This window comes from Acanthisitta chloris, unplaced genomic scaffold, assembly GCF_000695815.1.
Source record: "Acanthisitta chloris isolate BGI_N310 unplaced genomic scaffold, ASM69581v1 scaffold41200, whole genome shotgun sequence".
Classification (NCBI taxonomy): domain Eukaryota; kingdom Metazoa; phylum Chordata; class Aves; order Passeriformes; family Acanthisittidae; genus Acanthisitta; species Acanthisitta chloris.
Window position 1 is genome coordinate 1 of NW_008652961.1, and position 12,817 is coordinate 12,817.

The 12,817-nt window shown below is 42.0% G+C and overlaps 1 protein-coding gene across 1 annotated transcript; it reads left to right on the top strand.

Moving 5' to 3' along the window:
- The first annotated feature begins 1,853 nt into the window (after window positions 1–1,853).
- COPS3 (COP9 signalosome subunit 3) lies at window positions 1,854–11,205 on the top strand. Its single transcript, XM_009078947.1, has 12 exons — window positions 1,854–1,872; window positions 2,402–2,540; window positions 4,176–4,288; window positions 4,390–4,439; window positions 5,279–5,371; window positions 6,067–6,246; window positions 7,198–7,338; window positions 8,425–8,598; window positions 9,432–9,518; window positions 9,794–9,907; window positions 10,473–10,553; window positions 10,859–11,205. The coding sequence occupies exons 2-12, from the start codon at window positions 2,416–2,418 to the stop codon at window positions 10,910–10,912; spliced, it is 1,212 nt and encodes a 403-aa protein (XP_009077195.1). The 5' UTR covers window positions 1,854–1,872; window positions 2,402–2,415; the 3' UTR covers window positions 10,913–11,205.
- Window positions 11,206–12,817: the final 1,612 nt, after the last annotated feature.

The window sequence follows — 12,817 nt, forward strand, 5'->3', positions numbered from 1 at the left end:
CGGGGCTGCAGGTACCGGGGCTGGTACCGGTGCCGCGGCCAAACCCCGAGCCTTTAAAACAGGGGAGGAGTCGCCACCCAGGGATTTTAACGGTGATCGTGTCACCGCCCCCTGAGTGAGCGGGTTGCGTGAATTTAAATACGATTCTGAGGCGTCCGAGTGTCCGCGCAGAGCGCGGGTAGAGTCCTGCCCCTCCGCGGAGCTGTGTGACAGCAGCTGAGACCAGAGCCACGTGTTCAGAATGTGTTCTAATACCCACAGATAGATTCCTTACTCTCACTACCAAACTCCTCGTTTTCCTGTTGTGGGCAGAGCGTTCCCTCGTCCTTGAATTCTCCCTCTGTGTTGGTGCTCCATGAGATGTGTTCTGAGTGTTCTCTGCGTGGGAGATTTGATCCCTGGAAATGATCAGAAATTGATGCTCTCTGTGGCCCCAGGTTTTCTCTCTGTCAGTCCTTGGGTGGAGCTCTGGCTGTAGCTTACTTTGGTTTAATTCATTAAATACAAGGTATTTTTACTGGGGATTTCACATACAAGAGACAATTTATATCTGCAAGGTGCAGGTTCTTTGCACACCTGTCATTTATCTAGAGAACTTTCTGTCACAAAGTTTTGGGGATGCAGAAGGCTCAGGGGGAGACTGGTTGGCTTTATGGAAGTTCTCCCATTAGGGATGAGCCAGATGGACATGCTCTGTGAGGAAGTTCCCAGCACAGGCAGGACATGGACCTGTTGGAGCGAGTAGCGAGTCCAGAGGAGGCAGCAAGTTGATGAGAGGGGATGAAGCAGCTCTGCTATGAGGAAAGGTTGGGAGAATTGGGGTTGTTGAACCTGGAGAAGAGAAGGCTCTGAGGTGACCTAATTGTGGCCTTCCAGTACCTGAAGGGAGCCAACAGGAAAGATGGAGAGAGACTGGAGTGACAGGACAAGGGGGATTGGCTTCACACTGCCAGAGGGCAGGGATAGATGGGATAGTGGGAAGAAATTCTTCCCTGTGAGAGTGCTGAGGCACCGGCACAGGTTGCCCAGGGAGGCTGTGTCTGCCTCATCCCTGGAAGTGTTCCCGGCCAGGTTGGATGGGGCTTGGAGCAACCTGGGCTAGTGGAAGGAGTCCCTGCCCGTCACGGGGCTGGAACTGGATGAGCTTTAAGATCCTTCCAACCCAAACCATTCTAGGAGTTTATGGAAGTAACTCCAGACCCAGACAGGCAGCTGGAGGACAAGGGAGCACTCAGAGGTGTGTGTGCTTGTGGTGGTTTCTGGCTGTCAGTGTTTGGCTGCCTGAAAGGTGACATAGAGGGATATTTAGTTGGGGCTAGTGTGGGAATTTCTCTTAGAATATAAGTGGGAAGAGGGCTAAAGGGTTAGATAATGGGATCACAGACTGGTTTGGTTTGGAAGGGACCTTAAAAATCACCCAGTTCCAACCCCTGCCCTGGGCAGGGACACCTTGCACCAGACCAGGTTGCTCAGAGCCTGTTTTGGGTTGATTTTCCTAGATTTTTTTGATGGAATTGTGTGGGTTTCTCTACTAGGGAGGACACCAGAACTAAGGCTTTGCAGTGCCTGAGTGCCATTATCTAACCCCAGAGTGTTTTCCAGGCCCCCTTCCTTCCCATGCTCATGCCTTTTTTTTATTCCATATGGAGAGAGAAGTTTTGGGGGTGAGTTTCTGGAGTTCCTGGGCCTTTTGATCCCTCTGTCAGTTCCAAGCTAACATTTTATGGCTGTGGCTTCTCAGGTTTTCCTTTCTCAAAGGAGAACTGAGGATAGTGTGAATCTCTCTGAAGGGAGACACTATTCCTCATTTCATGAAGACTTTTGTAAGGGTGAGAGAACCTCAGTTTTTTCTCTCTAATCTGCAAAGATTGAACACTGAAACAATACTCTGTCTCAGAAAGGCATAGTTTTAATTCATTGAGCTAACTGGGGGGAGGAAGTGTTTGAAAGCAGCTCACAAGGATTGATCTGCTTTCTTTGGAAGGATTTTTGGGCTTACCATACCTCCCTAATACCAAATAGTCACTTTCCATGCTGTGTTCATAGCTCACAACAAACAGAACAATGTTGTGACTTTAATTATATGGAGTAATTTTAAGGGCAGGTTTTTAAATCCTTTTATTGTAGGTCTTTAGTTGTAATTTTAATGTCTACTTCAAAAATATGCTTATGAGCAGACCCGGGGGGTGGGCAGGGCTGGAGGAGCAGCAAGGAACAAGCTCTGCTGTATGTTTTATAAAAAACCCATAGGGTGGATTGAAAACCAATACCTTTTGTATTCAAGAAAATTAAATCTTGGGGTGTTCCTACTTTTTCCTGAGGTCACACAGGGAAGCAGTTTGTAATGAGGTATGGGAATGTGTGAGTGTTCTCTAATTAGAGCCTGTCAATGCTATGTTTTGTGTTTCAGGGCAAATGACCCAGCTTTGTGAATTGATCAATAAAAGTGGAGAGCTGCTAGCAAAAAATCTTTCCCATCTGGATACAGTGCTCGGTGCCCTGGATGTGCAGGAACACTCACTAGGTGTTCTTGCTGTCTTGTAAGTGTTACTTTTAATTAAATCTCTTGGTGGTAAAGCTTCAGGCAACATGCTGAATCGTCAGCCAGTTGTTTTTCCTTTGGACATAAATGTTTTCAATCTGCGCTTCTTAAAATTATGTTTAGCTTCCTTTGGTGATGCACAATTTATTTATGAAAATACCAAGGCAAATTGATATTTTTTAAGGACAAAAAAAGCTTTGGAGCATGTAAATGCCTTAACTGTCAAATGGTGATACTGGGGTTTGTTTTCCTTAGGGATGTATCTGTTTGTATTGTTTGTCTTTAGAGAACATAAATTTTTATAAAACTTATATTTTATGAAACATAAATTTCTGTAAGACATATGTTTTCCTCTCCTATGAGGAAAGGCTGAGAGAACTGGGATTGTTGAGCATGGAAAAGAGAATGTTTTGGAGTGACCTAATTGTGACCTTCCAGTACCTGAAGGAGCCTACAGGAAAAGTGGAGAGAGACAATTTACAAGGGCCTGGAGTGACAGGACAAAGGGGAATGGCTTCACACGGACAGAGCAGAGATAGATGGGATATTAGGGAGAAATTCTTCCCTGTGAGGGTGCTGAGGTTCTGGCACGGGTTGCCTGGAGAATCTGTGGCTGCCCCATCCCTAGAAGTGTTCCAGGCCCGGTTGGATGGGACTTGGAGCCACCCGTGCTAGTGGAAAGTGTCCCTGCCCATGGCAGGGGGTTGAAATGAGATGATCTTTAAGGTCCCTTCCCACCCAGACCATTCTGGGATTCTGTGATAAGTGTTTTCCCATACATGTTCAGCAAAAAGGTATGGAATTAACTGTTCAAACTTGACTTTCAGGCCATTAGTGCACTGACCTGTAAGCGTGGAGCAAGACGTGAATTTGTTCCAGTGAAACATGGGGTTTTATCACAGTTCTTGAGTGTTTGTCTCTAGACAACACTGAGGCTCTTGCTGCTGTCTGTTTAAGATAATACCTGAATTGCCTTCAGGGTGTCAAGGTAAAAATATTTGGTCCTGAAGCTCCAGCTGTCTGTACCTCACTGCAGGTGAAGCATCTGCAGGTTCCACTATTATTTTGAAGTTCTTTTTTAAGGGAAAGACCAGAACTCTAGTACTTGTCCTACTACCCTTTTGAGACAAAGCACTGTAACACATGGTACAATTCACTATCACCTCCAAAAAATGCTTTATGCAAGGCTGCAGCCTACCACCAGGGAGGGAGAGAAACTGGGACTGAAGACAAGAGAGAAACCTCTTAAGAATTTAAGAATTGATAAATCTTGAGCACCTTCAAGAAATAGGTTAGGCTGTAGGATAGGTAGAAGTGTGCAGAGAAGTTGTGTGACTATTACAATCCATCATCATTAACCAGTGCTTCTGTTGGGATTTAACCACTGTACCAGGTAAAATGATCTTTGGTTGCCACAGTTGGTTCTGAACTGTTGATTGAGAATTGGGATGTGCATGTAAATGTGTTTTCCAATGCTGTTGTGCAGCTACTGGGGAAATCCTGTGCCATCTTTTATAAACCCTGGAATTGTTTGCAAGCACCTACATGCAGAGACTTAGCCATCAAAATGAACCTTTTTTATTAACCCCCAAACATTTAGAGCTAAACCTTTTGTTTGTTTGGTTTGTTTCAGGTTTGTGAAGTTTTCTATGCCCAGCATCCCTGACTTCGAAACGTTATTCTCACAGGTGCAGCTTTTTATCAGCACTTGTAATGGAGAACACATTAGATATGCAACAGACACTTGTAAGTTAAGCTTCATTTCAGACTTCATCTCTTTGGGGATAGTTTGGTTTTACTGATTTTTCACTGTGGTGTATTTTTGTTTGTTTCTTTACTGTATTTAGTTGCTGGCCTGTGCCACCAGTTAACAAATGCCCTTGTGGAGAGAAAACAGGTGAGCAAGTATCATCTAGTGCAAATAAGCTACTACATGCCCAAGGCTTAAAGGGGATGTTACTAGGCTGTTACTCCATAAAGATTTGCCGCTAACTTCATATTAAGTGTTGATGTGCAGCTCCTTAGTTATTAAGTCTACTGAGAGGTAATGAACCAAACCAAAGATTTTAAGATTTTGTTTAAGGAAAATATAAGGAAGATAAATTGGGGGGCAGGGGGGAAGTTGCCAAAAAACACACTTAGTCACACAAAGTGATATATCTGTAGTACCAAGAATGTTCTTCAGACAGTATGTACGTGAGTAGGAGAGAGCCACAAAAATTACTAGCACTGGTGAGTCAGTGATACAGTTTCAGTGTTATTCTCACTAGTGTTATGTATTGTTCTTAATGAAATGCCTTAAAATATACAGGAAACTTGATCAAGAAATACCTGACCAGTGGTTTTGTTGCCAAGATACTTTTTCAGGCCACTTTGGTGCAATGTAGCCTGAGGCAGAAGTCTGAGCAGTGAGAAACAAGAGCTTTGCCTTTGGTATTAGGTGGGAGTTTAGATGGAGTCATGGAGTCAAGGAAGGTTTTCTTACCCATACAGATTCCTGTATTCCTGATGAGGTTGGCTTTGTGGAGCAGAATTGATGACTTTGAGTTGCTCAGAAGTTATATAGCTCAGGTTAACTTTATTTTCTGCAGTATCCTACAAAAAGGGAACCTCGAGTTAACTATTACTTAATGGAACCTGTCAATTAGTGTTATTTTTCATTTGTAAGTGTCAACATAAGATCCAATGTGCTGCCATCTATGAGAAATTATCTGAAAGAGATGTAATTTCTGACAGCCCCTGCGAGGAATTAGCATTCTCAGACAAGCCATAGACAAGATGCAGATGAACACAAACCAGCTGACCTCAATACACGCAGATCTCTGCCAGGTAAGGGGAGCACAAGGGCTTTTTGTGAGAGGAAAAGCTTATAAAACACCTCTAATCCTTTGGGGAAATGCATGTTCACATACTGCAGTGTAAAAATGGCTTTTCAGCTGTTTTTTTCCAGTAATAAATAGGATATAAAATGAATTCCAAGTCTGAAATACAGATTAATTATTAATTTTAACTGTCAGTGATGTCCCCAGATCTTTGCTTTGCTTGATGACTTCTGAAAGTCCTTTGACATCTCTGTGGGCTGAAAGTCCCACAGAGCTTATTTTAGGTAATACCAGTGTAATATCCAGCTACTGCCTGCTCAAGTCTGACAAAAGACATGTTTGTCTCAGTGTCTTTGGCCTGAATTTGCACTTCTGTCTCATTCTTGGCTCCTGGGATTTAGGGTTGGACAGGAATGTTCAGTGCAATATTCAGTGCTGCCAGCACAGTAGCCTGGCAGGCCTGGAGTTTCCAGCAGCTTTGTCAGAGTTTTAATTTCTTTAGGAGTTGGACAATTTTATAACAGTTCACAATCTGTTAAGGCTTTGCCACCTTGAGACCATTGTGTTACAGCACTACTGACACACTGTTTTGTCATTTATGGAGGAGTTATATTTATTAAGTAGCACTAATTAATTTAGCTTCGAAGTCTTCCTCATGGAAATAATGGCTAATTTATGCAAACTTGATTTATTTCCTTGTAGCTCTGTTTGTTAGCAAAATGCTTTAAACCTGCCCTCCCGTATCTAGATGTGGACATGATGGATATTTGTAAGGAGAATGGGGCATATGATGCAAAGCACTTTTTATGTTACTACTACTATGGTGGGATGATATACACTGGGCTAAAGAACTTTGAAAGAGCACTCTACTTTTATGAACAGGTAACTTGAAATGAAACGGTAAGTCTGAAGTGTGATCAGAAGGGCAAAAGTAGATGTGTGATGTGCTGAGAAAACACAGCACCTTTGTCACAAGCAAACTTGTCTTTAGAGGTGTTTTCCTTTAAGAAGGTCTCTGACAGCCTTATTGCACCATGAAGCTATGCAACTCAAAGGTTGATGTTAAATTTATCCCACTATAAATATTTTTGAGCTGCTTGCATAAAACTGCAGCACAGGAACAGGGCAGAGGCTGACACACAACTGTGTGGCCTTAAAAAAATAGTCCAGCGGTTTTGCTGAGGCCTTTGCTGATTTTATGAGGGGAGTTACACTTGTGCAAGGCTGCTGCAATATTTGCTGATTCTGCTTTCTCTGGGAAAGAAGAGAAAATGGCAAAATTGGGAAAACTGTGTATGAAGGGAATGCTGTAAATGTGCAAAATAAACATGATTTTTATGTAAGTAAGGGTCAGCTCTTAAGTAGTTTCAGTAACATAGCAAATAAAAATCCTTTTTCCCTGTTCTGCAGATCTTTCAGCATATTTAAATATGAGAGATGATGATGTAATAGCTTTATAAAACCTTTGTAAGGATCTGTTTAAATCCAGATTCCACAGGAACTGTATAATCATTCCTGGGAACAAGGTGATTTCTGGTTCAACTACAGATACATACCAAGGAAAGAAGCTTTGATTTGATCTGAACAGGCTTATTTTAGGGTTATTTTAAGGTAGACACCACTGTAACATGATCTGTTTTGAGCAGCTTGTATGAAATTTCCTCTTTTTTGGATATTTTTGGATAATTGATTTTGACAGAAATTAGTTAAGCTTATTGCTCAAAGGAGACTTTGTCATTGTGTCCCTTCTGCTGGCAACTGAGATTTCTGTTAATGCTGTAGCTACCAGTAAATATACTGAATTTCTGTTCCATTTCTTCCTCTCTTGTTCAGGCAATAACTACTCCAGCCATGGCAGTCAGTCATATTATGTTGGAATCCTATAAAAAGTATATTCTAGTTTCTTTGATACTACTTGGCAAAGTTCAGCAGCTACCTAAATACACTTCCCAGATAGTTGGTAGATTCATTAAGGTAAGTCTGGCAAATAAAGTTAAGTAATAGATGAACAAACCTGAATTTGTGAATGATTTTGTTCTTCTACCCTCATTTGGTGTTTGACACTAGACATCATGGGAAGTAACTCACAGTGTAGCAGAGTGCAACCTCCTGCTGCCTCTTTAGCTTATAACAGGTAAAGATTGTCTGGCAACTTCTACTAGAAACAGCTGTATTGTTCCTATTGGTCATACAGGTCTTTAAATTCAAATCTGGAAACACTTCAGGGTTGAATTGTACTTAGCAATATTCTCTTTGTTGATAACTGCACATCCCTTTAGAGCTTTTCATGTTGGGATTTAAATACTGTTCAGCTTTCACTTGGCTTTCCTGCAGTGTCCTTGGGAAAAGATTCAACCTGTAACATCATCTAATTGAAGTACAAAATGCTAACTAGTTTATTGCCAAACTCCAGCTTTTTAAATCATAAAAGCCTCTGAAAAAGCTGCAAGTTTGGAGTCTGTAAGCATCCAGACAAGGAGGTGTAGGGTGGGAGACATAACTGCTAGTGAGAGTTCTGATCCTAAGTAAATAACACATTTAATTAGTTCTTACTTAACACTTGAGTTGTGACCAAAATTCTAGAGAGTTCCAAAAATCTTCCTGACTTTCAGATACTAATAAGCAAGCTCAGACCACTTTAAGGTAACTCAGGTGAACTAGTTTCACCCTCTGACCCTGTGTTATCCATGCTGTGACACATCCTGGTCAAGGAAGAGCATCTTAGAGGGCAGAAGAAATACGATGGATGGCAGTGACTAGGCCATATGCTGCTTAAACTCAGCTTTCTACACATGCTGGTCAGCTACAGGAGGTGCTTTCACACTGCTGTAACCACAAGTGTCAGAGCTCTTTGAGTGCTGTGTATTAAATCTTAAACAGCTTTAGTGCACGAGGCTCTGCCACTGCCATAAGGCCACGTATAGGCATTGAGTATCTTCTCTGAGAAGTGCTACTTGTATTTACTTTCATGCCTGCATGGCTTGCAGTGTTGAAGCCCTGATTTTGGGAGGTTGGTAGAACACTGTTGGTTAAGAAGGGTTCTCACTTTTCTCATTGCAGCCTCTTAGCAATGCTTACCATGAATTAGCTCAAGTTTATTCAACCAATAAACCTTCAGAGCTGCGGAATCTGGTGAACAAACACAGTGAAACATTCACAAGGGATAACAATATGGGGCTGGTTAAGCAATGCTTGTCATCTCTCTACAAAAAGAATATTCAGAGGCTAACCAAGGTAAGAGAACTCATGTGTGGTTTTCCTCTCAGAGTGTATCTCTGAAATATGCTCAATTCAGAGCAAAGCGATGACGTAGAGAAATGACTAACACTGAGATTTGTGCCTGAAACAAATGAGACTGAAATGTTCTCTATAGCAAACCAATTCAGTTGGCTACTTTGGCATTATTTAGAGGGTGGGTCAGTCTGTCGGGGTTTGCCCATGAGGTTTTGATACATCATCAAAAAACTTGTGAGTGCTGCACCCCGGTCCCCTTAGCCTATATTCAAAACACAAGAAAGCTGAACTTGACAGGCTCCTTCACTAGAGAGACTGTGAATGGGACTGACTTTGGAAGTGTCTGAAATAAAAGGAGAAACAGAAGCAGTGGAGTGATCTCTCCTTCAGCTGAGAGATGGGATTAATCCTGAAAGATGATGGGGGAAAGCTTTTTCTTGGCAAGCTCCAGTGGTATTTGTTGCAGTAGCACAAACCTCAGAAGGAATGTAACATATGCATCTCTTGAAGGAAATTCATTCAAGGGAGGGACAGTCACCTTTTTCATGGAAAAAGGTGAGGGAAGAGGTTGGATGTGGTCAGGACTGTCTGGGGTAAAAAGGAATTGCAGAAATGGGTAATGACTCCATACATGTACTCCCAGTATAGCAAATTAATGTCTTTGGAGGAAGAGCTGACTCACTCTCATGGTCCCTTAATAAGTAAGTACTATGTGTTGCACTTGTTTCTTCCCATCAGTCTTCCAAAATAAGGTTACATAGGCCATGAAGGGTCAACAGGAAAAATTGTTAACCTCTACTTTTTTTAACAGTTTGATCCTTTCTGAATTTCAGACGTTTTTAACACTGTCATTACAAGACATGGCAAGTCGAGTGCAGCTGTCAGGGCCCCAAGAAGCAGAAAAATACGTCCTCCACATGGTAAGACCTGTGACTTGGCCAAACTATGCTAATTAGTGTTTGCATTGGCAGTGCGTGTTCAGAACTGTTCTTTCTCCAGGTGTCAGTCTGCTGTGGGGTTCAGACTGTTCTCAGAAAATCTCACAAGCTGTTCTCCACCTAGGATAAGGCATAAGTCATGTGTCTTTGGGGAGCTGTTAGAAGTAAAAGGAACCAAGTTAAAGGAATGTGTGTGTTGTAGTTACCTGAAATTCTGTTCTTGGTGTTACTGTGCATTAAACCCTCTCTCATTTCAGATAGAAGATGGTGAAATCTTTGCAAGTATTAATCAGAAAGATGGGATGGTCTGTTTCCATGATAATCCTGAAAAGTACAACAATCCAGCTATGCTTCATAACATTGATCAGGAGGTAAATCTTAATTGCTTTTGGAATTCCTACCAAAGAACCTTAGTCTGTAATCAGAGAGCTGCAGGCAGAAGCCACTGGAGTAAGTTAGAGAGGCTGAGGACTGTGAGTCATTATCTATTTCACAGTGTTCGTGTTTAAAGGTTTTAGATTGATAGTTCCTGTCAGTGCATTCCCTGTTGTGTCCTGTGCAGTTTGAGCTGTTGCAGGAGACTGCTGCTTGCTGTTGGTGCTGGGAAGATCCTTGAATTGAGTGGATTAGAGAGATTGTTTCTTGAGTTTTAGCCTTCAAGGATCACCTCCACTGGCTGTCAGTAACCTGCCTGTAGGCTGAGGTGCTTGACCCTCATGGAACTGTCAGTGGCCTTAAAAAGGATTGTTAGGAAGACTTGGATCAAATTAAGGGAATAAAAATGATCTGACACTTCTGTTTGGGAGAGATGAGCACATTTTGGGATGGAACTCTGGTGATGGCAGAAGTTGCTGGTTCTACATGGCACAGCCATGAAATACCCTGACGAGCCTGTACAAGCTGGACAAAGTAATCAACTTCATGTGTCTTTTTAAGATGCTGAAATGTATAGAGCTTGATGAACGACTGAAAGCCATGGATCAAGAGATCACTGTGAACCCTCAGTTTGTGCAGAAGGTAATTGATTTCATGTCTTGTGAGAGTATGTAAGAGACTCATTCAGTGCAGTGAGTGTATTGTACTGTCAGTATTTACACAGTTAATATCCCATATTATTAATAACGTGCATAAACCTTATGAAACATCATAAAGATACTTATGATTTTGAAGGGGGTTTTTCCTAGTTTAACCTGCAATGATCTCAGCCAAAAGGGAAGGACATGTTATTTCAAATGCACTTTATTTTCCTACCTGTTAACTTCAAAGAACTGTCTTAAACCTTCAGCCATGTTTCTGAACAGAACTAACTCTCTCCCTTCCAGAGTATGGGCTCTCAAGAAGATGACTCAGGGACCAAACCATCCAGTTATTCTTGAAATTAATGTTGCTCACCACTGCGCTTTCAAGTAAAAGCTTATGAGAGAATCACGCCTGGAATAGGGCATTGAGGAGTTCCACGACGAGAGCAGAGAGAACTGAGCTTTGCTTTTCACCTGGACATTAAGAAAATAAAAGAACACCCTCTCAGTACTGTATAATATCAGAAATATTCTCTGCAAAGAAAAGGAAATCTCAAAAGAAACTTAAAAGTCTGTCGTGGATTTATTTATCTTCAGATTAACATCGTTAATGCATTAAATAATCTACCTTTTGTTTTAAAGGGTTTGAATGTTGCTGTGTTTCTGTAGCAGTCCTTCTCTTCTGCAAAACAAAGTGTTATCAGGGAAGAATACAAACTAGTGTTGGTTCACTTACAAGATAATTACTGGTTCATTATTCTGTATTTAAAGTTGGCTCAAAGTGCAGATTTATCATGTGTGTGGTGGGGGGAGAGGGTGGAGTTTAAGCAAATCATAACGTAGAGAATTTCCTTATGCCTGGTGTAGCTGGATGGTGTCTCTAAATGAGGAAATAACAACTGTTCTTCCCAGAAGGATGAGGATATCAGCCAGTCCTTGTAAGAAGTTTGCAGCAAAGCAGAAATTACTCTAGGGAATCCGGACATGACAGCTAGTTGTGATTTTAAGTTTCTGGTACAAAATATCTGCTAATACTATTTGCTCTTAGATGAAACTTATTTAGACCTAAACAAAGGATATGTGGAGGATGTTGGTGGTCTGGAGGATTCTAGATAGGACATTGTTTACACTGAAAGAATTTAAATGTTTGTTTCCATACAACTGGCATGAAGGTATTCAACAGGCTTTTCTGTGCTGGAAATCAGTATTTCTACAAGGATCATAAATGGAATTCTATACAGCTCTCAGTGTAGGATTTTATTTGGAGAGAACATGCTGGAATGGTACCTGGGTTTTAATTCACTATTTGAAACTTTGAAATTCTGTTGTTGTTTTCTTTTAAGTGCTTCTTCACCCCTTAAATCAATGGGCTGTTTAATTTTCTGTAGTATCTCGTGTATCTGAAGGTTCTCACTGTTCAAACACCTTCCTGGCAGTGCAAATCTGCTGTCAGGCAGAAATAAACCTGTCATCAAGTCACAATGTGAGAAGCTCAGCAGCCACTGCTTCCTACTGCAACGCCTGACTAGGAGCTTCTTGCTACTGCTAACCTGCCAGCTTGTTTTCAGGAGCCCAAGGGGGGAGCTGAGCGTTTCTGGCTCTTGCTGTGTGAAGTTTGTGTGTATTGAGGTCACCCCGGTTGAAAATATTCCATTTGTGCTTCCAATGCTGATAGAGAAGTGTTGGGTTTTCACTTCCAGTCAGTGTCTCAGTTCCAGCAGAGCCTCCGTGACAGCAGGATGCTGCTTTCTGGTAGAAGAGATGTCCCAGGTGGTTTTCTTGGTGCTGCATGATGTTTTTAAAGTATGAAATAGCAGTTTAATAACAACCACAGCACAGGTCTGTGGTGTTAGCAGCTCACCACCATGTTCTTCTGCTTCCTGGCATAGACACTTCATGGAGGCAACTTTTACACCTGATCTTAAAGCAAAATCGTGGGTTTATTCATCCCTTGCATTACCAGCCTTGTAACTAAAGAGATTTATGATTTTGAAGGCTTTCTCCTAATTAATCCTGCAGTGATTTCAGTGCTGAACACACACCATATTCCTCTCTGGGCCCGTGGCAGTCTTCAGTGAGTAGATGAGTGCTGCTGTGGGCTGGAGCACAAAGCAGAGCTGTTGTTTACAGCCACATGTGGCACTCAGAGAGGGCTGAAAACACTGAGCCCCAAACCCCACCCCTTGCCTCTCCTTGCCCAAGGCTCACTTGCTGGTGGAGAGTGTATGCAGGATGCTGGCATGGAGCTGGAAAAGAAGCAGG